At 40.5% G+C, this 24,099-nt stretch overlaps 2 protein-coding genes across 3 annotated transcripts in view; both read left to right on the top strand.

Moving 5' to 3' along the window:
* The window catches only part of slc4a1b (solute carrier family 4 member 1b (Diego blood group)), a 48,434-nt gene extending 45,760 nt beyond the window's left edge, over positions 1-2,674 (top strand). For both annotated transcript variants that reach the window (XM_046369308.1, XM_046369309.1), the window contains exons 16-18: positions 981-1,150; positions 1,528-1,701; positions 2,121-2,674. In XM_046369308.1, coding sequence (XP_046225264.1) covers positions 981-1,150; positions 1,528-1,701; positions 2,121-2,201 — 425 coding nt within the window. In that variant the 3' untranslated portion in view covers positions 2,202-2,674. The remainder of the gene's footprint in view (positions 1-980; positions 1,151-1,527; positions 1,702-2,120) is intronic.
* A 3,726-nt stretch (positions 2,675-6,400) lies between these two features.
* Positions 6,401-23,671, top strand: LOC124048472 (nucleolar transcription factor 1-like). The gene is made up of 16 exons (XM_046369307.1): positions 6,401-7,198; positions 7,788-7,960; positions 8,412-8,495; positions 12,334-12,489; positions 12,645-12,709; positions 12,814-12,937; positions 13,272-13,391; positions 14,747-14,868; positions 16,783-16,930; positions 17,092-17,133; positions 20,472-20,590; positions 20,823-21,018; positions 21,251-21,298; positions 21,863-21,922; positions 23,373-23,426; positions 23,513-23,671. The coding sequence occupies exons 1-16, from the start codon at positions 7,150-7,152 to the stop codon at positions 23,597-23,599; spliced, it is 1,647 nt and encodes a 548-aa protein (XP_046225263.1). The 5' UTR covers positions 6,401-7,149; the 3' UTR covers positions 23,600-23,671.
* Positions 23,672-24,099: the final 428 nt, after the last annotated feature.

The raw sequence follows: 24,099 nt of genomic DNA, 5'->3' as shown, positions 1-24,099 counted from the left end.
AGCCTGCCCAATTGTCATACTTGAGTAAAAGTAAAGATACCTTAATAGAAAAGGGCTGAAGTAAGAAAGTAACTCAGTATAATAGTAGTTGAGTAATAGTATAAAGGTATTTGGTTTTAAATATACTTAAGTATCAAAAGTAAAAGTATAAATAATTTCAAATTCCTTATACTAAGCAAACCAGAAAACACACTTTTTAGATTTATTTTTTAAGGATAGCCAGGGCACACTCCAACACTGTTTAGTGAGTATACCAGATCAGAGGAAATAAGCATGACCAGGGATGTTCTCTTGATAAGTGCGTGAATGGGACTATTTTCCTGTCCTGGTAAGCATTCGAGTATTTTTGGGTGTCAGGAAAAATATTTTAAGTAAAAAGGACATTATTTTCTTTAGTAATATAGTGGAGTAAAAGTAAAATGTGTTAAAAATATAAATAGTAAAGATACCAAGAAAAAAACTGCTTAAGTAGTGCTTTAAAGTAGCTTTACTTAAATATTTTACAACACTGACTAAATACAAAAACCTTGAGAAACATACACATTGGATATTGCCATAAACCAGGGGAGGCTGGTGGGGGGAGTTATAGGAGGATGGGCTCATTGTAATGGCTGAAATGGTATAAATGGAACAGAGTTAAACACATTGTTTCCATGGGTTTGCTGTGTTTAGTACCATTCCATTGATTCCTTTCCAGACATTACAATGAGCCATTCCTCCCTATAACTCCTCCAACCAGTCTCCACTGCCACGCACAATACAGCAACTGTTCACTATGTCCTTTTTGCAATATTATTGATAGATAGTGGCCCATTTTATATTGTAGTATAGGTAAAAACAGATCTAGGATAATTTTCACCCCCCCAATCCTAACTTTAACCATTAGTGGGGGGAATGCAAAACTGACCCCATCAGTGTCTAGGGGAATCTTCCTCCTTCACCTGTATTGACAAAGTTAATTAAAACCTGTTTGTATCCAGGTCTGTCCATTCTCATGGAGCCCATCCTGAAGATGATTCCGATGGCGGCTCTGTTTGGGATCTTCCTCTACATGGGAATCACCTCGCTCAACGGGATCCAGTTGTGGGATCGCATTCTGCTCCTGCTTGTCCCCAAGAAATACCACCCAAACGAGCCCTACGCCACCAGGGTATATTAACAGACAGCAGATCCCTGACACAGAATACCCACTGTGTCAGGGATCTGGGCATAATGTGGCATATGATGTGACGTCTTTATGACACAATTTTCTAGTTATAAACTGTTTTTTTTTGGTTGAGAAGATGTAATATAACCAGATTACAACTAACTGGAATAAGTTAAAGACTATATCAAGACGCCATGGGAAAGATGTCATATTTTGGTTATTATGTGTTTGTTTTTGTAGGTCAGATTACCAGATTACGATATCACGCTGTATGCCTCCGTATTCTTGTGTATTGGCTAGGACTCCCTCAAAAAGGAGATGGTAATTAGTAAATAAATAAGAATCAGAATTCCTTTTCTCCCTATTCACACTTGCACTAGGTGTCAACGGGCAGGATGCACCTATACACAGCCATCCAGGTGGTGTGTCTGGCAGTGCTGTGGATCGTCAAGTCTAGCCCGGCCTCCCTGGCCCTGCCCTTCGTTCTCATCCTCACTATCCCCCTCCGCATGGCCATGACCGGACGCTTCTTCACCGAACTAGAGATGAAATGTGTAAGTAGACATCAGGGTGTTGTGTGTGTGTGGTCCTATTATTAAAGCTTGGTGCTGGTAATGGTAAAGCTGTGGGTTCAATTCCCAAAGGGGATCAGATACACATATACGAAAAAAGGAATGCACCCACTGTACTGCAAGTTGCTTTGAATAAAATGATCTACTAAGTGGCATATTATTATTATTTGTACAATACAGTACAATGAAGCATACCTACAGGCAACCTCACTCCCTCCCTCATCTATACCATACTGTTCATCATTGTGGGTTGAATCTTTATTTGAAATCAGTCAATGGAAGGCCTTTGTTTGGTTTGGTCTCATACATAAAGCAACCAATGAGCACAACGTTTGTTGAGGTTGACGTCGAATGAGATTGTTCCTTACTGTTATGGATTTCCTTGTTCTGTTGTGTTTCAGTTGGACGCCGACGACGCTAAGGTGACATTCGAGGAGGAACCTGGACAGGATGTCTACAATGAAACTCAGATGCCATTGTAGACATCTGGACCCGCCATTTTTATCCAAAAGCCCTTTATTTTATTTATCTGACATGACAAAGTATTTTAGTAGGATTCTTGTTTTTGTCTACTACCGTATGAACTGACATATATATCTTTTGGAGTGTTTTTAAACCATCATGAAGCCCAAATAGTAGGTTATGACCCTTAGATTTCAAATATAAGAAATTGTCAGTTAAGGAAAATGATTTGTTAAAGAGTTGAATATATCTTCTGTATATTTGCCTATTTCTTTCCAGTCAAACATTCCTGCAGTCATATATGTCTGTATTTATGCAGCAAACAGCTCTTGCCGCCATGATAATACTTTGGCCTATGATAGTGTGTTAATTACATATTGCCCTATTGACTTTCCATCTTTGAAAAGCCTTTAAAAAGGTTTTGACTTAGAACTATTATCTTGCAAAGAATTGTACAAGAATGCTTTATTCCATATAAGAATGATGTTTTGCACGTCTGCCCACCATTATGGTAATTTTTTCACAGTTGAGCTGAAAAGCAGACAGCTGTAGACTGAGGCCATATCAGTGTCAATATCGTTCACATTTTTAAGGAGTTTTATCCATGAATTACAAACCTACCATATGACTGAAGAAGCAAAATCACTTAAACGTGCCTTTCAAATAACGTTTAGGTATTGTTTTACGTATTGATATGAAATACCATGGAGATAAATTCTTAAAATGCTTTTATTTTAATTTAAGCCCCTGGGGATTGTGGAATGTTATGGATTTAAATATTGTATAAGAGAGATTTGAACAATAGAGTTAGCAAGCTTGTAGTCCTAAAAACGAAAATGAGTAACCTCTGGTTTGTTAAGCCATTCCAATGGGGAAAATTAATGGGGAAAGAATGGGGTTTTGGGATAAATGTTGAAAAAGAGGAGATCTAATAAATTTTGTTCTATGAGATAGTATCAGTCAGTTAGCATGACGTTTATGAATTATGAAGCCTTTATGTGCTGTATGTGGTGGTTTTGATTACATAAATGATTCAACATTCACAAAAATATACGTTAGCAGATGAAGATTATCTCATAGAACGTTAAAACGTTAAGATCTCCTAAACCTGTGTTTACCACAGACCTTATTTTCAGCGTTTATCCAAAAACCCTTTAAAATAACCATTAATTTTCGCATAGACTAACGAAATGTGGTGGTTAGTGCCTACAGAAAGACACCATTATTACTATCTATATGTACATACATCAAGGATAAAATCATAAATTAAAAGTATATTTGAAGAGAGAATGGAAGGATGCATAGGGTGTGTTTAATTTAACTTTTTATTGATAGGTCTGACAGTGTTTCTTTGTTGTTGTGATCTCTTCTCAACGTCAATTAAATGCTTAAAAAAAAAATATATATAGTGATTTCACTTTCTTTGTATTCGTCACTAATCGGTTGCCGTCAGTAAACGCACCCTTTCCTCCACCTGATTGGTTACTTTGCACTGACCCGCTCATACTTTAATTTTTTATATTTTTTAACACGGACATATGAGAGAAGGCAACTTACATTGGCAGGGGTACGTTAGATATGGCGTCCCTTAATGAAGCAAGAAAGAGATTTCACAGCGGAAAATTTGAATATTTTCACAAGGATTTGTTTAATTGGATTTCGTGGGAGGAATGGAGGGAAAATTAGAGGTTGAACAGAAAGAGGGAGGCAAATGTAGAATCTGTTGAAGATGGCAGAAAAGAGGGAGGAAGTGTGTCGTAGAAGATTGGTGTCAAGTGCAAACAGTGAGCCCTACACCAGACCGAGTTCTGGGGGTGAAATGGAAGTGAATGAGGGCGAGTTAAGTGAGGTGGAAAGTGTGGTGAAGACGGAGCCTAATCCATTTGTGGTTTCAGGGAGGATGGGGAAGGAGTTGGTTTGAGTTGAATGAGCGTGGAATTATGATAAACTCGAATTTTTCTTCAAAACAGGTTGTAAAAGCATGCTAGACATTTATAGAATAAATCATACCTAGTTTGATTTTGTGACAAACTGTGAATTAGTTATTGATTTATACAGCTTTAAATTGCATTTTAAAGATTGTGTGTATTTCCATCAACTGGATTTTTTTTTAAAATTCAAAACAAAGGTCTAGCATACTTTTACAACACTTATAGAATAAACCATATCAATGTTTATGTTTATGTGACAATCAATTAAATAGTTATTGATTTTTACAATTTTAAATGGCTTTTGAATGTGTGAATATAAAACCAACATTACCTTTGTGAGCTAACTTTAGTAACCTAAACAATTCGCTATAGTACTAACTGGTAACGTTATACGACTCCTTGCCGTTCCTCAAGTTATAACGCGTTTGTTGATTACTGGACCCTGGCAATCTGTGTGAAATGTTAGAAGTTAGTTCGTTAGCTAACTATAACTAGTTATCTGTGAACAAATGTTTTCCCTCTACAGTATGTGGTTCATTTTCAGAATGAGAGAATTAGGTGACAATGAGGCGTTGCTTGTTAAACAAATGTAGCTGGGCCTGGCTTAAGATGGATGTCACTATAGAGGTGAAAGGAACACCACACACTTTCCCTCTTTCTCACTTTTACAATACAGTGGATTAAAAGGAGTATGCCAGGTGTACTCTCTGCCTGAAAGAGATCAATTATGCCAACAAAGGGTATAATGCTCTGGTGGCACAGATGTCCACTGGCAGAAAGTGTACAATCTAATAATGTTCAGTGTAGCCCAAAGATATTGCTTTTGTTGTGTTGAACTTGACAGTAACACTTGTGAGTGAGGGGGGATTCTTAAAAAAAACTCAGTGAATGTTATTTCTATGTGCAATATTTAGGTGTGTGTGTGTGGTCACAAGCTTTCTATTATAAAGGCTGTCATGGCTTACTGCAATATTAGGTTATTGTTCTTTCTCGTTTGCAGTAAAGTCTAGGCAACAAATAACATTGGATTGCTTTCTTTACATGTTTTAACTGTGAGTTAGGTTCACATTAACCACTTATTTTACACACAGAGACTGATCATGTTCTTTGCTGTTTATTAGTTAAAACCTGCATTTCCCCCTAGCAGGATTTGTTTGCATGTTTCAGTGCAACAAAAAAAAGTTTCACCCATCCCTGCTTTAGTCAGAACGGCCTTTTTGTAGCACGTTAGAACCATTTTCGCAGCAGATTAGGATAATTAACATAGCAGATTAGGGAAAGGGTTAACTAAAATGCTGAAAAAAATCTAATTTGACAAAAACTGTATTCTAGGTTTTATGGACACGCCTGGTACCTGAAATTGATGACGGATGTCACGCACCGAGAGTTGAGTTTTTATTATGGTGTTTCAGACAACTGGAAACACGAAAAAATTAACTAATTAGAATAATGACATCAGTGATCATGTCGGAAAGCCATTTATATATACACTAGATGACTAATAGAGGGCGCTGTGTTGAAGCCTCCGTGCCTCCCATCTTGACAATCGCCCTTCACAATACATGTGTTTTTGTCACATTTATTCCATTACAGACACCTAAATGCATACTTTTACAACAAAATACTTAAACATTAAATTTTGTCCTTGAAATATTTTAATTGAAATACTGTAGAATTAAAATAATTTATATGAAGAACTGCTTCTACTGGGGAGTGCCAGTATGGCCAACCTGTGACTTCAAATGGTCGTCACTAGTTACGAAAGCCACAAAGTCATAAGCCCCAACTATTTCAAAAATGTATATTTTTATTGTACAATAACGGCCTACCCCGGCTAAACCCTCCCCCAACCCAGAAGACGCTGGGCAAATTGTGTGCTGCCCTATGGGACCCCCGATAACGCCCGGTTGTGATAGAACGCTCCGACACCTGGGAGCTCTATCTTCTTAAAATCTTATTTCAAACCTAACTTTAACCACTCTGCTAACTTTTTACATAACACTAACCTTTAAATTAAGAAAACATCACATTTTTGTATTGATACATTTTTACAATATAGCCTATTTTTATATATACATCTAGTGCTTTTACACCTGCATTGCTTGCTGTTTGGGGTTTTAGGCTGCGTTTCTGTACAGCACTTTGTGACATCAGCTGGTGTAAGAGGGGCTTTATAAATAATTTATATTTTAATGATATAAATCATTGGGACGAACGGATTCGGTTCTCAGCTGAGTTTCGTCAGTTGTCATAATGAGTCCTCTCCAGCTAACCTGTGGCTAGAAACTTCTGCAATAATTTTAAACTTGTCTGCCGAAATTGGGACTTGGGAGTGTTCAGACTGTGAACTTCAGAGTCATTCCGTTTTTATCGGACTACAAAAACAATACATGTGATAATTAGCTGTCATTTTGGCCAGATTAGCAACACTATCTAGCTACTTCTCGCTTACTTATTACTATGCCACATTTTTTGTTTGTTAAATAACTATCTGACAAGACGGCAACTCCGTATGCAACCTGTTTTCAGAGATACAACACCATCGCACTGGATTCACCGGTTAGTCGTCACTTTAGCCAGCGGTTACATTGGCATGTCAAGGTGACATCCATATTCCAGATGGTTATTTCTCAATTGTTCCCACTTTTATAAGCCTTAACTAGCGCCTTGCTGGGGCTCATCAGAACAACTCGACTGTGAACCGATTTACAATCGTCTCCCAGTTTCAACTGCGCAACCTACGTCATCAATTTCGGCACCAGGCGTTTCCGTATAGCCTATCCCAATGAAAATTCTCAACTTTAGCTAGCCATGTATAGAATTTGTTTATGCATTTGAGTATTTAATTTAGCTAAACATTATTGTTTGCACCATGAAAGGGGAACGTCTCACGTGCTTACAATCGCCACACGAATGAATTGTAAATAGCCATGTGGTTCTTTAGCAACTGAGCTAGCAAACGTTACTCACATAGCCGCTAGTTGTTTTTCAGCATTCAAAGGGCTATTAGTCGTGCAAACATCGCCACTAGTTTGTGATGGATTTTACAGAGGAAGAAGAAATGGAGACAAGTGATAAAGAACAAGGTAAGTAATGTATGAAGGTTTTTTTGAAGACTTGACTAACTGTCCCCGGGTGCGAAGTGACTTGACCAGGTGGCTGGGAACACTGAGCTGTGCATTTTGGATAAGAGTTCAAGCAACCATTTTGTATGTAGCTCAATTAGGCATGTTTATCTTTATTCACTGTAAATTAGCTAGAAATGCAGTAAGGTTTTGCCTGTCACTCTGTCATTGCCCCTTGTCTGTCTCTTCTGTGGACTGTTTTTCTGACTAGTTGGTTCTGTCTGACTGGTCATTGTCTAGTTGTGGTTGTCAGTCAGTCTGTCTGTCTATATGGCTGTCTGTCTGTCTATATGGCTGTCTGTCTGTCTATATGGCTGTCTGTCTGTCTGTCTATATGGCTGTCTGTCTGTCTATATGGCTGTCTGTCTGTCTATATGGCTGTCTGTCTGTCTATATGGCTGTCTGTCTCTCTATATGGCTGTCTATCACTGTTGTCGATACATATGTCTCTCTGGTTGGTCGTATGTTTGATTTCTTAGACATCTGTCTGACTGGTTTGCTGTCTGACTGACTGGTTGGTCATCTGTCTATGTCTGTCCTTTGGTTACAGCCTGGGGTAGGGAGGACCTGATGACGCTCCTGCATGGTATCAAAGAAAACATTCCCAAAGGTGACATGAGTATTTACACTAAAGGGGAGAGGACACTGGAGTGGGACAAGGTGGCTTTTGGTCCCTACTCTCCACAGATGTGTCATCAAAAGTGGAAGGAACTATCAAAAAAGGTGGGTGACTTCTGGCCTAGAAACCCTAGCCTGGTCCCAGATCAGTTTGCACTCTATAGCTGAGTTGGCTATACAGCACTAACATATCTGGGACCAGGATAGGCAATTTCTCCTGAGACAGACAGCGTTTCATAAGAGTTGGCTACCTTGCTATACGTTAAGTAAATTAGTTAGACTACTCTTGTACGTTTGTTCTTGGTTCTCATGGGATATGAAATGCCAGTCAAAATATTCATACATTGGTTCACATGAACTTAGTACAGAGATGCACAAAGTAATGTCTATCATTTACATTTTAGTCATTTAGCAGACACCTATCCAGAGCGGACATTTTCGTACTGGTCCCTCGTGGAAATCGAACCCACAATCCCGATGTTGCAAGCACCATGCTCTACCAACTGAGCCACACTGGATACTATCAAAACATACTATCTCTGTGTTTCTCTCTAAGATGCGCAAGGTTCGTTCTCTAGCAGAGCTGGTCACTGAAGCTGAGGTTGCCTTTGAAAACCCTTTCCAGTGCCAGAACTGGAAGGTAAGTGAGAACTCTGTCTAACTCCTGTAAATGTCCCTTTTCAACCTATAGAATGCCGCTTAAAGTAATAGAGTAGAACAGGGATCTCCAACCTTTCCTAACATGAGAGCTACTTAAAAAAAAAAGTGAAACATAGCAAGCTACTAATTATTCTATAGCTTTTAAATAGGGACATTGTTCTCTTCCCCCCCTGCAACTCTTCCCCGTCCTTAGTGTTCCAAGAGAAAGTAGTGCACTATGTTTTTTGGTAATATACAGTACCAGTCAAGTTTGGACACACCTACTCATTCAATGGATTTTCTTTATTTTTACTATTTTCTGCATTGTACAATACGTGAAGACATCAAAACTTTGAAATAACTCCTATGGTATCATGTAGTAAGCAAAAAAGTGTTAAACAAATAAAAATGTATTTATATTTTAGATTCTTCAAAGTAGCCACTCTTTGCCTTGATGACAGCTTTGGACAAGCTTTGCATTCTCTCAACCAGCTTCACCTGGAATGCTTTTCCAACAGTCTTGAAGGAGTAACCACATATGCTGAGCACTTTTGGCTGATTTTCCTTCAAATCATCCCAAACCATCTCAATTGGGTTGAGGTCGGGTGATTGTGGAGACCAGGTCATCTGATGCAGCACTCCATTCCTCCCCTTTGTCAAATAGCCCTTACACAGCCTGGAGGGGTGTTGGGTCATTGTCCTGTTGAAAACAAATGATAGTCCCACTAAGTCCAAACCAGATGGGATGGTGCATCGCTGCAGAATGCTGTGGTAGCCATGCTGGTTAAGTGTGCCTTGAATTCTAAGTTCTGGATGAGTTGTAGGGGTTTAATGGCACAGGCAGGGAGCCCAGCCAACAGCGAGTTGCAGTAATCCAGACGGGATATGACAAGTGCCTGGATTAGGACCTGTGCCGCTTCCTGTGTGAGGCAGGGTCGTACTCTGCGGATGTTGTAGAGCATGAACCTACAGGAACGGGCCACCGCCTTGATGTTAGTTGAGAACGACAGGGTGTTGTCCAGGATCACGCCAAGGTTCTTAGCGCTCTGGGAGGAGGACACAATGGAGTTGTCAACCGTGATGGCGAGATCATGGAACGGGCAGTCCTTCCCCGGGAGGAAGAGCAGCTCCGTCTTGCCGAAGTTCAGCTTGAGGTGGTGATCCGTCATCCACACTGATATGTCTGCCAGACATGCAGAGATGCAATTCGCCACCTGGTCATCAGAAGGGGGAAAGGAGAAGATTAATTGTGTGTCGTCTGCATAGCAATGATAGGAGAGACCATGTGAGGTTATGACAGAGCCAAGTGACTTGGTGTATAGCGAGAATAGGAGAGGGCCAAGAACAGAGCCCTGGGGGACACCAGTGGTGAGAGCGCGTGGTGAGGAGACAGATTCTTGCCACGCCACCTGGTAGGAGCGACCTGTCAGGTAGGACGCAATCCAAGCGTGGGCCGCGCCGGAGATGCCCAACTCGGAGAGGGTGGAGAGGAGGATCTGATGGTTCACAGTATCGAAGGCAGCCGATAGGTCTAGAAGGATGAGAGCAGAGGAGAGAGAGTTAGCTTTAGCGGTGCGGAGCGCCTCCGTGATACAGAGAAGAGCAGTCTCAGTTGAATGACTAGTCTTGAAACCTGACTGATTTAGATCAAGAAGGTCATTCTGAGAGAGATAGCGGGAGAGCTGACCAAGGACGGCACGTTCAAGAGTTTTGGAGAGAAAAGAAAGAAGGGATACTGGTCTGTAGTTGTTGACATCGGAGCGGTGTCAACCGCCTTTCCTGTGGCGGTCCTCGTGAGAGACAGTTTCATCATAGAAGTTGATGTTTTTTGCAACTGCACTTGAAGAACATTTAAAAGTTTTTGGAATGCTCCACATTGACGGACCTTCATGCCTTGAAGTAATGGACTGTCGTTTTTCTTTGCTTATTTGAGGTGTTCTTGCTGTAATATGGGCTTGGTCTTTTAGGGCTAGCTTCTGTATACCTTGTCACAACACAACTGATTGGCTCAAACGCATTAAGAAGGAAGGAAATTCCACAAATTAACATTTAACAAGGCACACCTGTTAATCAAAATGCATTCCAGGTGACTACCTAATGATTCTGGTTGAGAGAAGCATGTGCAAAGCTGTCACCAACACTTTTTTTTGGTTACTACATGATTCCATATGTGTTATTACATAGTTTTGATGTCTTCACTATTTTTCTACAAGGTAGAAAATAGTAAAAAATAAATAAAATAAAAACCTTGAATGAGTAGGTGTGTCCAAACGTTTGACTGGTACTGTACCTGGTAAAATAATGGTTAATAAACAATTAAGGGGGTCTAGAAGAAAACAACCAAATTTTGATTTTCTTTAATTGTGCATCTAGTGAGTGAGGAATGTGCATCTAATGTGCTGGACTAGCAATGGTCCTGTGCTGCTGCTCATTTCAATGCAAAATTAGCAAGTAACAGAGAAATTCTATACTTTTTCATGATATACTTCTGCCAGGTAAGCCTACTTTGCAGTTAACATTTAATTTAGACGGTTTTGGGGAAAGTATTTCTGTCAACCGATGACGGTTATCACATCAACTGGCTACACTGAGAGTGATAGACAAATGCGCGCAATACACAGACGGGCAATAGTGCTAGAAATTAATTGGCAGATGTTGTTTGGCTTTTAAAGCCTTTCGTGGCTAACCAGGGCTGGGACTTTTTTTTTTAAGCCTTTATTTAACTAGGCAAGTCGGTTATGAACAAAATCTTATTTTAAATGACAGCCTAGGAACAGTGGGTTATGTGCCTTGTTCAGGGGCAGAGCGACAGATTTTTACCGTGTCAATGTTCGGTTGATTAAATAGTAGCTGGGAGCTTGACATGTCTGTACTTGTGAGGTTTATTTATGACAGTTTGCAGTGGAATGTGAAATTGCTGAACAGCGAGCTACTCATAGGTGGGCTGTGAGCTACTGGTCGCTCGTGATCAACCTGTTGGAGACCCTGGAGTAGACTTAGAAAATTCCACCTGCTGTAGGCATTGAACATATCACCCTCCCTAGGAGAGGGGGTGACCTCAACAATTTATTGTTATAACGAGAGGCTGCCTGGATCTTTTAATTTAAAGACTCTTGCTCCCTTCGGTCTCAACGTAGACTTTGATCTGAAGCCATTATTGTGATTTTGCTATACATTGTAAATGTTTGTAGGCCTATGTATCCAAATTGTATCTATGTATGCTATCCATTCATGTTTTTGTATGTTCTTATATCTGAGAATTAACCAATGATACCAGGCCACACCCGGCCATGATTAGACACTGTATAAACTAGTGACCCGCAGTGTTTGTCATTATACCCTGATGAAGACAGCTTGTCTGTCGAAATGTTGGTTATTAGGTTATTCAATTATTGCATCTGAGCTCCTAGAGTGTGCGGCTCTCTTTTTCTTTTCTATAGTCAAGTGGCAAACTGGTATTTTTTAAAAGTTATTGTCCATCACTAGGATTTGAACTGTTCCTGTTGGAAAAACAATATCTTATGTATAAATACATTAATGTACAAGCGTGAAAAAAATAGTTTTTTTTTAGATACAAGCGCAAATTTCATGGAGTAGGCCATTCAAGGAGTTGGTCTGATGGTGCCATCTGGTTTTCATCGACCTCCCCCATGCTTGAAGAACAATTAGAGGAGCAATTGAGAGAAGAGAAAAGGCCCACCCCCTACACTTGTGCCATATGAAAGATTTGTGCCTTTTGTAAAACGAATTGGGTGGTAAAATTAGCTGAAATTGAGACTGGAGTAGGACTTCAAGAGGATGTTTAACATATTTGAGAAATCTTCTCTGTTCTTTTGCAGATACACCCTGACTTCCCAAGGAGACCTACCCCGTCAAACGGCATCTTCGCCAAAGAGAACTTTAAAAAGTTTAAGAAGCAGCAGCCTGAATTGACACCTCCTGAACTCTTTAAGTTAATGAATGAGAAGTATAATGAGCTCCCAGAGCACAAGAAGGTGTGTCAGTGTGTGAACTGCTTTTTGTAGTCATAATGGCAATGATCTCCCATTTTCAAGTTGCTATAGCACAATTTATTTATCCTTGACTAAGAAACCTTTGTGGCCTATACACTTGACTGACTGGTTGATTACTTCCTATTTCTGGTTTATAGGCAAAATATACTGTGAAGTTCCAGAAAGAGAAGGAAATGTATGAGAAACGCATGAGGAAGTTGAGGTAAAAATGTATTGAGCTGTCTGTTGCTCTCTTGATGTCATAGATGCATGTTTGTTTGTTGTTTTGACTTTTCTAAAGTCTCAACTGAACCAATGCTCCTCCAGGAAAGAGTACTCTGGGGGGAAGAAGGTACAGAGAGACTGTTTAAAGAACATAAAAGGGCCCCTCACACCCCACGGGCTCTGGTACCGCCACGAGAGGAGGGAATTCCTTCTAGCCAACCCAGGTGTGAGTGTCATAGCTGTCAATCAATCTAATGTAATCTGTTCAAGGCTTGTTTAAAAAAAATATTTTACAAGGCTAAGTAGTGGAGGAGTGGGAGATGTTAATCAGCAAAGGCCGATGTGTCTTCAGAGTTCAGCAATCTGCTTCTACTAAACAACTTATAATATGTTTTGGCATCTTCTTTATATAGAGGAATGACTGATTATCCTGACCTCCCACTGACTGTTCCAATACACAATTTAATTTAACTGTTATTTATGCAGGTTAGTCTTGCTGATGAAACATTGCATAAGAAACACATGAACTGCAGGTGATATAGCATCATGTCTCTCCACAGGCCAAAAGGGACTGTATCAGGCAGAGTATTGTGCAGAAGATGCGCTGGTCCAAGCTACCTGACGAGGAGAAACTCAAGTGGATCAATCGCTCTCTGGAGCAGCAGACACAGTATGAGGAGGTGGGTGTTTTGCTGATTGTGTTTATGGCCTAGAATACAATATTTTACTGAGTTACAGTTCATATAAGGAAATCGGTCTATTGAAATCAATTAATTAGGCCCTAATCTATAGATTTCACAACTGGGCAGGGGCGCAGCTATAGGTGGGCCTGGGAGGGCATAGGCCCACCAATTTGGGAGCCAGGCCTACCCAATAAGAATGAGTTTCTCCCCACAAAAGGACTTTATTACAGACAGAAATACTCCTCAGTTTCATTAGCTGTCCGGGTGGCTGATCATACACGATCCCGCAGGTGAAGAAGCCAGAAGTGGAGATCCTGGGCTGGCATGGTTACATGTGGTCTGCGGTTCTGAGGCTGGTTGGACATATTGCCAAAATCTCTAAAACAAAGTTGGTGGTGCCTTATAGTAAAGAAATGAACATTCAATTCTCTGGCAACAGCTCTAGTGGAAATTCCTGCAATCGGCATGCCAATTGCATGCTCCCTCAACTTGAGACATCTGTGGCGTTGTGTGACAACTGCACAAGTGGCCTTTCATTGTTCCCATCACAAGGTGCACCTGTGTAATGATCATGCTATTTAATCCGCTTCCTGATGTGGATTTACTTGGCAAAGGAGAAATGCTCACTAACTGGGATGTAAACAAATTTGTGCACAATTTGAGAAAATATAAGCTTTTTGTACATACAGAACATTTCTGGGGTCTTTTTAATTCTCATGATACATGGGACCAACACTTTACATGTTGTGTTTATATTTTTGTTCAGTATATTGTTAGACTCTGGGTCAAAATTGGAACATTGTTATACCAGAGACACGATTCATCAGGAGTAATACTATAGTATGTGAGGAGTGATGGAGACTGGTTTTTACATCAGACGTTAATGGTTATCTGTAGGAGCCCAGATGGCTTTGGAATGTGCTGGGTAGAGGGGAGGCAGTCACGGGAGTGCTATAGGTGATACGGGTGGAGAGCTATGGATTAGGCATCAAGGGGGTTGAGGTCAGGTCATAAGGGAGGAGGAGCTGTTTATTACCCCGTCACTTCGTCTTCCTGTCGAACCATAAAAGATGTAAGGATTGGAGAGGAGGAGGAGTGCATTTAAATTGGAGTATATATACTTGTGTTGGTGGAAACCATGTTTTGTCTCATGCAGCTGTATTGATCCTCTGGGAAGAGTAAACTTGGTTAAGCTTTCATAGTGTCTGAGGTTTTTACTCTGAGAATTAGAAGCTAACAATATGTTCACTATCACAATGTTCCACAATGCAAAGTTCCAGGACACATTTATGGTTTGGGTTGTTGATTTTGCATCTCATGAATCACTCAGCCATGAACAACTCATGTTGCAGGAGAAGATGAAGGAGCACCCAGAGAATAACGGGAGTCGGAAGGCCAAGCATAAGCCACTTCTACGCAAGAGTGAGAGACTGTTGAAGGACTTGGCAGACGGCAAACCTGACAAACCCCCATCGTAAGTCACTGGGCCTACCTTTACCATAAAGGGCAACCTTTGCCAAAGTAGTAACTGTTGCATGAGTAAACAAAGATAGTCGCACATTCTCTAAATATGCTCCCAATAATTTAGTGTGTGAACAACGTTTCGGCACATAGTGCCTTCTTCAGGCTAGAATATTGGTGTTAACCCATACAATTATTATGAGCATATTTACAGTATTTTTTTTATTTTCACACAAGTATACTGTTCCGTAAGTCAGCAGCTCTCCAACATTGAGTCCACTCATGCCTTTTACAGAGTTTTTGCATGAGTGCCAATTCATTTTCCAAATATAGATACGTTTTCAATATGCAGTGCATTCAGAAAGTATTCAGACCCCTTGACTTTTTCCACATTTTGTTACATTACTGCCTTCTTATAACATGTCTTCATTTTTCCCCCTTATCAATCTACACAATACCCCATGACAAAGTGAAAACGGGCAAATTTATAAATAATAAACAAATACCTTTATTTACATAAGTATTTAGACCATTTTGATATTAGACTCTACGTTAAGCTTTTTACATTGATCCTCCTTGAGATGTTTCTACAACTAGATTGGAGTCCACCTGTGGTAAATTCAATTGATTAGACATGATTTGGGAAGGCACATGCCTGTCTATATAAGGTCCCACAATTGACAGTGTATGTCAGAGCAAAAACCAAGCCATGTCCGTAGAGCTCCGAGACAGGATTGTTTCGACGCTCAGATCTTGTTACGGTAACCATAACATTTTTGCAGCATTGATGGTCCCCAAGAACACAGTGGCCTCCATCATTCTTAAATGGATGAAGTTTGGAAACACCAAGACTCTTCCTTGAGCTGGCTGAATAATCGGGGGAGAACTGAGAAATCGGGAGAAAAGGGCCTTGGTCAGGGAGGTGACCAAGAACCCGATGGTCACTCTTAGAGAGCTCTACAGTACATCTATGGAGATGGGAGAACCTTTCAGAAGGACAACCGTCTCTGCAGCACTCCGCTCTCAGGCCTTTATGGCAGAGTGGCCAGACGGAAGACACATGACAGCCTGCTTGGAATTTGCCAAACAACACCTTAAGGACTCCGACCATGAGAAACAAGATTCTTTGGTCTGATGGAACCAAGATTGAACTCTTTGGCCTGAATGCCAAGTGTCACATCTGGAGGATACCTGGCACCATCCCTACGGTGAAGCATGGTGGTTGTAGCATCATGCTGGCGAGTTTCAGAAGAATGTTCTTTGTTTATGGCCATTTTGAGCCTGTAAGGCTTCAGATACTCAACTAGTCTAAAGAAGCCCAGTTTTATTGCTTCTTTAATTAGACCAACAGTTTTCAGCTGTGCTTACATAATTGCAAAAAACGGTTTTCTAATTATCAATTATCCTTTTAAAATCAGAAACTTGGATTAGCTAACACAACGTGCCATTGGAACACAGAAGTGATGGTGGCTAATAATGGATGCCTGTACGCCTATGTAGATATTCCATTCAAAATCAGCCGTTTCCAGCTACGTCATTTACAACATTAACAATGTCTACAATGTATTTCTGATCAATTTGATGTTATTCTAATGGACCAAAAAATAGCTTTTCTATCAAAATCAAGGAAATTTCTAAATGACCACAAACTTTTGAATGGTAGTGTATGTATATGTGATATTTCAGATTTTTATTTTTATAAAGTTGCCAAAATGTCAAACAGTTTGGGGTGTTGTTTGTAGATTGTGTGTGTGGGGGGTTTAATACATTTTAGAATAAGGCTGTAATGTAACAAAATCAGGACAAGGTCAAGGGGCCTGAATACTTTCTGAATGCACTGTAAATGGCCATGTCATATTTACAGTGATGGAGTTTGTGGTCATACCTGCCTTTTTAAGGTTGAGTTAACCATGTGTTTGTGGTTTAGGAAGGGTTACAACCTTTTCTGTAGGGAACAGAAAGCCACCATACAGGGAGAGGGACTCCCTAACACCCAGTATTTGGTGATTTGCTCCCAGCGCTGGAAAGAAATGACAAAGAGTAAAAAGGAAGACTACCAGAGACGCTGTGACAAGGTTAATTGGAGAAAATGCATGCTCCGTTCAACCCTTTTTGGTATTTCATATTTTCATGTTTGGGGACAAGTCTGTTGAGAAGCTGCTCTTTTAATCTCTTATTGTGAAGACAGACATGAAATGTCTGCCCTCCAATTCAACTTTCTGTGTTCATTTTTCAGTTAAAGAAGGAATACGAGGTCAACATGAACCAATTTTTGTGTGTAAGTTCTCTCTTAATTTCAAAAACTGTCTACGTTTGTAATGACTGATTAGCATGTTAGGTGAACACTTAAACTGATACACTAGCAATTTTGAGGCAATATTTCTGAGAAATGTTGCTGGTAACAGAGTGGGGTATGAGATACTGGCACAATAATGAGTCATATGGACATGGAATAATATATATACACTACCGGTCAAAAGTTTTAGAGCACCTACTCATTCAAGGGGTTTCTCTTCTTTTTACTATTTAAGACATTGTAGCATAACAGTGACGACATTAACTATGAAAATAACACATGGAATCATTTACAGTCGTGGCAAAATGTTTTGAGAATGACACAAATATTAATTTCCGCAAAGTTTGCTGCTTCAGTGTCTTTAGATATTTTTGTCAGATGTTACTATGGAATACTGAAGTTCAATTACAATTGACAATTACATGAAGTTGATGCAAAGAGTCAATATTTGCAGTTTTGATACTTCTTTTTCAAGACCTCTGAATCTACCCTGGCATGCTGTCAATTAACTTCTGGGCCACATCCTGACTGATGGCAGCCCATTCTTGCATAATCAATGCTTGGAGTTTGTCAGAATTTGTGGGTTTTTGTTTGTCCACCCGCCTCTTGGGGATTGACCACAAGTTCTCAATGGGATTAAGGTCTGGGGAGTTTCCTGGCCATGGACCCAAAATATCTATGTTTTGTTCCCCGGGGCACTTCATTATCACTTTTTCCTTATGGCAAGGTGCTCCATCATGCTGGAAAAGGCATTGTTCGTCACCAAACTGTTCCTGGATGGTTGGGAGAAGTTACTTTTGGAGGATGTGTTGGTACAATTCTTTATTCATGGCTGTGTTCTTATGCAAAATTGTGAGTGACCCCACTCCTTTGGCTGAGAAGCAACCCCACACATGAATGGTCTCAGGATGCTTTACTGTTGGCATGACACAGGACTGATGGTAGCGCTCACCTTGTCTTTTCCGAACAAGCCTTTTTCCGGATGCCCCAAACAATTGGAAAGGGGATTCATCAGAGAAAATGACTTTACCCCAGTCCTCAAGCAATCCCTGTACCCTTTGCAGAATATCACTCTGTCCCTGATGTTTTTCCTGGAGAGAAGTGGCTTCTTTGCTGCCCTTCTTGACACCAGGCCATCCTCCAAAAGTCTTCACCTCACTGTGCATGCAGATGCACTCACACCTGACATTCCTGAGCAAGGTCTGTACTGGTGGTGCCCTGATCCCGCAGCTGAATCAACTTTAGGAGACGGTCCTGGCGCTTGCTGGACTTTCTTGGGCTCCCTGAAGCCTTCACAACAATTGAACCGCTCTCCTTGAAGTTCTTGATGATCCGATAAATGGTTGATTAACGTGCAATCTTACTGGCAGCAATATCCTTGCCTGTGAAGCCCTTGTTGTAATAATAATAATAATATAATAATAATATATGCCATTTAGCAGACGCTTTTATCCAAAGCGACTTACAGTCATGTGTGAATACATTCTACGTATGGGTTGTTGTGCAAAGCAATGGTGACAGCACATGTTTCCTTGCAGGTAACCATATTTGACAGAGGAAGAACAATGAGTCCAAGCACCACCCTCCTTTTGAAGCTTCCAGTCTGTAATTTGAACTCAATCAGCATGACCGAGTGATCTCCAGCCTTGTCCTCGTCAACACTCACACCTGTGTTAATGAGAGAATCACTGACATGATGTCAGCTGGTCCTTTTTTTGGCAGGGTTGAAATGCAGTGGAATTTTTGGGGGGGGATTCAGTTCATTTGCATGGCAAAGAGGGACTTTGCAAATAATTGCAATTCATCTGATCACTCTTCATAACAGTCTGGAGTATATGCAAATTGCCATCATACAAACTGAGGCAGCAGACTTTGAAAAATATTTTTTGTATCATTCTCAAAACTTTTGGCCACTTTTGTATGTAAGGTCCCACAGTTGACAGTGCATGTCAGAGCAAAAACCAAGCATTGGGGCTGAAGGAATTGTCCATAGAGCGCCGAGACAGGATTGTGTCGAGGTACCGATCTGTGGAAGGGTACCAAAACATTTCTGCAGCATTGAAGTCCCCAAGAACACAGTGGCCTCCATTGTTCTTAAATGGAAGAAGTTTGGAACCACCAAGATTCTTCCTAGAGCTGGCTGCCCGGTCAAACTGATCAATCGGGGGAGAAGGGCCTTGGTCAGGGAGGTGACCAAGAACCAGATGGTCACTCTGACCGAGCTCCAGAATTCCTCTGTGGAGATGGGAGGACCTTCCGGAAGGACAACCATCTCTGCAGCACTCCGCCACAGGCCTTTATGGTAAAGTGGCCAGACGGAAGCCACTCTTCAGAAAAAGCCACATGACAGCCCGCTTAGCGTTTACCAAAAGGCACCTAAAGGACTCTCAAACCATGAGAAACAAGATTCTCTGGTCTGATGAAACCAATATTGGACACTTGGCATTCAGGCCAAAGAGTTACGTCTGGAGGAAACCTGGCACGATCCCTATGATGAAGCATGGTGGTGGTGGCAGCGTCATGCTATGGGGATATTTTTCTGCAGCAGGGACCAGGATCAAGGGAATGATGAACAGAGAAAAGTACCTGCTCCAGAGTGCTCAGGATCTCAGTCTGGGAAGGTTAACCTTCCAACAGGACAATAACCCTAAGCACACAGCCAAGACAACACAGGAGTGACTTCGGGACAAGATAGCTGTGCACCGACTCTTCCCATCCAACCTGACAGCACTTGAGAGGATCTGCAGAGAAGAATGGGAGAAACTGCCCAAATAGAGGCGTGCCAGGCTTGTAGCGTAATACCCAAGAAGACTTGCGGCTGTAATTGCTGCCAAAGGTGCTTCAGCAAAGTACTGAGTAAAGGGTCTGAATACTTATGTAAATGTGATATTTCAGTTTTTTTATTTATTTTTATTATACATTTGCACAAAAGAAAGGATCATGTTTTGTCATTACGGGGTATCGTGTTTAGATTTGATGGGGGGGGGATTTTTTTTCATACATTTTAGAATAATGCTGTAACGTAACATTTTGAAAAAATCAAGGGTTCTAAATACTTTCTGAAATGCACTGTGTGTATTAACGTAGGGGTGTGAATGGCCAACATTTCACTTGAGTTCAAACGTCTGCTATGTTTTCCAAAACATTTTAATGGGAAATTGAGCACATTGCCAATTTCTACGCTCTGGTTTAAGGATTCCTTAACATTGCGCATCAATATTGGCCCCCAAAATGACCATTTGTATCGTGGCCTTTAGTCATAATGTGGTCATAATGCTGTCAGAAGCATGATGTGTGTGTGTGTGTTTTTGTCCATTCAGACTGTGACAGATAAGGAGCACATTCTATTGGAGAACAGGAAAAGCATGCGGACCTCAACGTTGGCTGCACAAAAAGTGACGAAAAATAAGTTTCAAGGCGAGCCTAAGAAACCACCTGAGTGAGTATCGCTGGTTGTGGCACAACTGTTCTCTTTATAAGTTATCTGAGTTTGTGAAAATACTTCTGAAAGACTTACTTCTTATAGTGTTGTGCTGTGCAGATGTATCAGAATAAGAGGAAATGATATGCCTTTTGAAAAATATTCAGTCATTTTCCCTCCAATTCCCCAGTGACAGCATTGAGTGTGACCCCAACTTCTAGCTTTTGAAAACCTTTCTCCCCCTGAACAGGCGGGGTCACACAGTATTTTACAGCGAGAAGATGGCGGAGCTGAGAGCCAAGTCGAGCCACCTCAGCTCCAGGAAGTGCATGGCCATGGTCAGCCCACTGTGGAAGAAGCTGGCCCAGAAGGAAAAGGAGCACTACCAGAGAATAGCCCAGAAGAGGGCTAGGGAGTACCAAGTAGAGCTGCGCAGCTGGTTTAATGTAAAGTCCAGTCACTCTGATTGTTTCCCACTTGGCACCCTAATCCCTATACAGTGTACTACTTCTGACCAGGGCCCATAGAGCTCTGGTCAGAAGTAGTGCACTTAGGAATAGGATGCCATTTGGGACCAACCCTCTTTCTTTTAGATTTAAATATGACCACTGTTGTGAGTTGTGATCTATCTGTAAAGTTTCTACTGTTAACTGGTGGTTACTATTTAACATTTTTCAGACCTTGTCCATAAAGGAACAAGCAAAGTACTTGGATCAAAACCCAAATGTAAGTAGAGATTAAACTGAGAGGAAATTGAAGTGTGCGTGTATATAGATAAGGCCCTATAAAACGTTAGATTTTTTTTTCTCTATTCTGTTTATTTTTCCCCAAATTCCCTTTTCTCCATTTAGTTTTTGCAGGTTTCCATTTACCCCAGTTGTTCTGGTTTTCCCTCTCAAAAGCACACTTTTTAATTTAAAAAATGAAATTGGATGTTTTAAGTCCACAACAATTCTTAAACCACATCAGGTTACCACTTTTTAGGCCTAGAAGGAATTTAGATTTTTGGGTGTAGATAGTGAACCTTTAATTCCAGTGCGGACCTAGCAAGAGGCTGTTGTTTAGCTGTTGTTTAGCTGTTGTTTAGCTGTTGTTTAGCTGTGTTGTAGCTGTGTTTTTTTGATTAATTTTCAATACATTTAGTTGATTCCCTAGTTCAATACATTTTAGATTATTCTTGAATTCTGTTTTACTGTCTGGATTCCGCGATTTCCCGGCACCACGGATTTTGGCTGTCTGTCTCGATTGGCGTGAGTTCTCTTTAGGGCTGATGTTGTATCTGTTCTTCAGAAATTGAAAATCCTCGACAACACAGAGCAGAGATTGATGGCAAAGAAGGGCAGAACATCAGTAAGTTAACACACCACACGTTATCACCTCCACAACACCACAGCAAAAGACATGTTCTGATACAGTGCCTTCAGAAAGTATTCACTCCCCTTGACTTTTTCCACATTTTGTTGTGTTACAGCCCAAATTTAAAACATATTAAATGTACTTTTTGTCACTGGCTATACCCTATACCCCTTAACGCCAAAGTGGAATCACGTTTTTCAAAATTCATAAAAAATGAAAAGCTGAAATGTCTTGCATGGTATTCAACTCCTTTTATTATGGCAAGCCTAAATAAGTTTAGGAGTAAAAATGCAAAAAGGTGGGGGGTACCTAGTGAGTTGTACAACTGAATTCATTCAACTGAAATGTGTCTTCTTCATTTAACCCAACCCCTCTTAATCGGAAAGGTGGGGGGGGGGGCTGCCTTAATCGACATCCACGTCATCCACGCCCGGGGAACATTGGGTTAACTGCCTTGCTCAGAGGTAGAAGGATAGGTTTTTATCTATATTTTATTACATTACAGCTTTATTCTAAAATGTATTAAATATTTTTTGTAGTCATCAATCTACTCACAATACCCCATAATGTCAAAGCGAAAACAGGTTTTTAGAAATGTTTGCAAAAATAATACCTTATTTACATACACTACTGTTCAAAAGTTTGGTCATTTAGCAATTTTTTTTGTCTATTAAAATAACATCAAATTGATCAGAAGCACAGTGTAGACATTGTTAATGTTGTAAATGACTATTGTAGCTGGAAACGTCTCGTACCCAAGAAGACTCGAGGCCGTAATCCCCGAAGGTGCTTTAACAAAGTATGGAGAAAGGTCTGAATACTTATGTAAATGTGATATTTCAGTTAAAAAAAATATTATACATTTGCAACAAAAATTAACCTGTTTTTGCTTTGTCATTATGGGTTATCGTGTGTAGATTTGAGGGGGAAAAATACAATTTAATACATTTTAGAGTAAGGCTCTAAGTAACACAATTTGGAAAAAGTCAAGGGGTCTGAACTTTTCGAATGCACTGTGTCGATATAGTTTCAAACAGTGTATACACATCAAATGACTTGCAGGTGCTGGGTTCAAAAAGTAAACGGGTTATAAAGATTGGATACCTGCACGCTGACAAATGCTCTAGTTGTTTCTTTGTACAACATCAGCCTGACGAAGACCTTCGGGTCGAAGCATTGCACAATAAAACTCCTGGAGCATTCATTGGGTATTGTTTATTTAATATTTCTATTGCATACATACCAACAGTACTGCAACAAGTGCTCCTATGGGGTGGAATCCTAACTTGACATGGGATCTGTCCCAAATGGCATCCTGTTCCCTTTAAAGTGCACTACTTTTGACCAGGGCCTATAGGGTTAGGCATCATTTCAATGTAAGGGTTAAATCCCTCACTGATGTCCAATGAGGATTTCAGCCAGTATCCCGCATGTTTCTCTCTAGGACTCGGAGGATGACGACATCGACACATCCAGTGATGAAGTTGACTCTGATGAGGTTAGAATAGACACCTTTAAAAAAAAAAATTAAACCTTTATTTTGGGACAATTTGCCATGATAAGTGATCTTATGTACCTTTTCAGGATGCCGAACATATGATGGAAAAGGAGAATTGGTCAGGGTGCTCCAGTATTAGCTCCAGTTCTGAAGAGGACTCCGATACGGAATGATACTGTCCATAACCTAATGACTGAATTAATGTCATTGACACTTGTCCCAATAAACTCAGGTGTTTATTTTGATCCTTGGCCTTTTTTTCTCTTTTTTTTTGCCTTTTTATTTAACAAGGCAAGTCCGTTAAGAAAAAAATCTTATTTTCAATGATGGCCTAGGAACAGTGGGTTAACTGAACGACCTTGTCAGCTCAGGTATTCAATATTGCAACCTTTCGGTTACTAGTCCAACGCTGTAACCACTAGGCTACCTGCCACCCTGCTCAGATGGCGTGAGGAAATGCATCCGTCATTCCTCCCTTCCTTGAAGAAATCACAGATCTGAAATGAGCTCCAATTTTTTTTTTTTTTTTTTTTAAGAGGACTCTGATTCAGAATGATGCACACTGCCCATAGCCTAATATCACTGTGCTTGTTGGAGATACCATTGGAATTCAGTGATCGAAGACTAATGGGACTACCTCAATCTCCCTTTCTTCGGGAGGTCTTCATGTCAA

This window comes from Oncorhynchus gorbuscha, linkage group LG11 (assembly GCF_021184085.1).
Source record: "Oncorhynchus gorbuscha isolate QuinsamMale2020 ecotype Even-year linkage group LG11, OgorEven_v1.0, whole genome shotgun sequence".
NCBI classification, from domain to species: Eukaryota; Metazoa; Chordata; class Actinopteri; order Salmoniformes; family Salmonidae; genus Oncorhynchus; species Oncorhynchus gorbuscha.
This window is presented reverse-complemented; position numbering and strand designations above follow the sequence as displayed.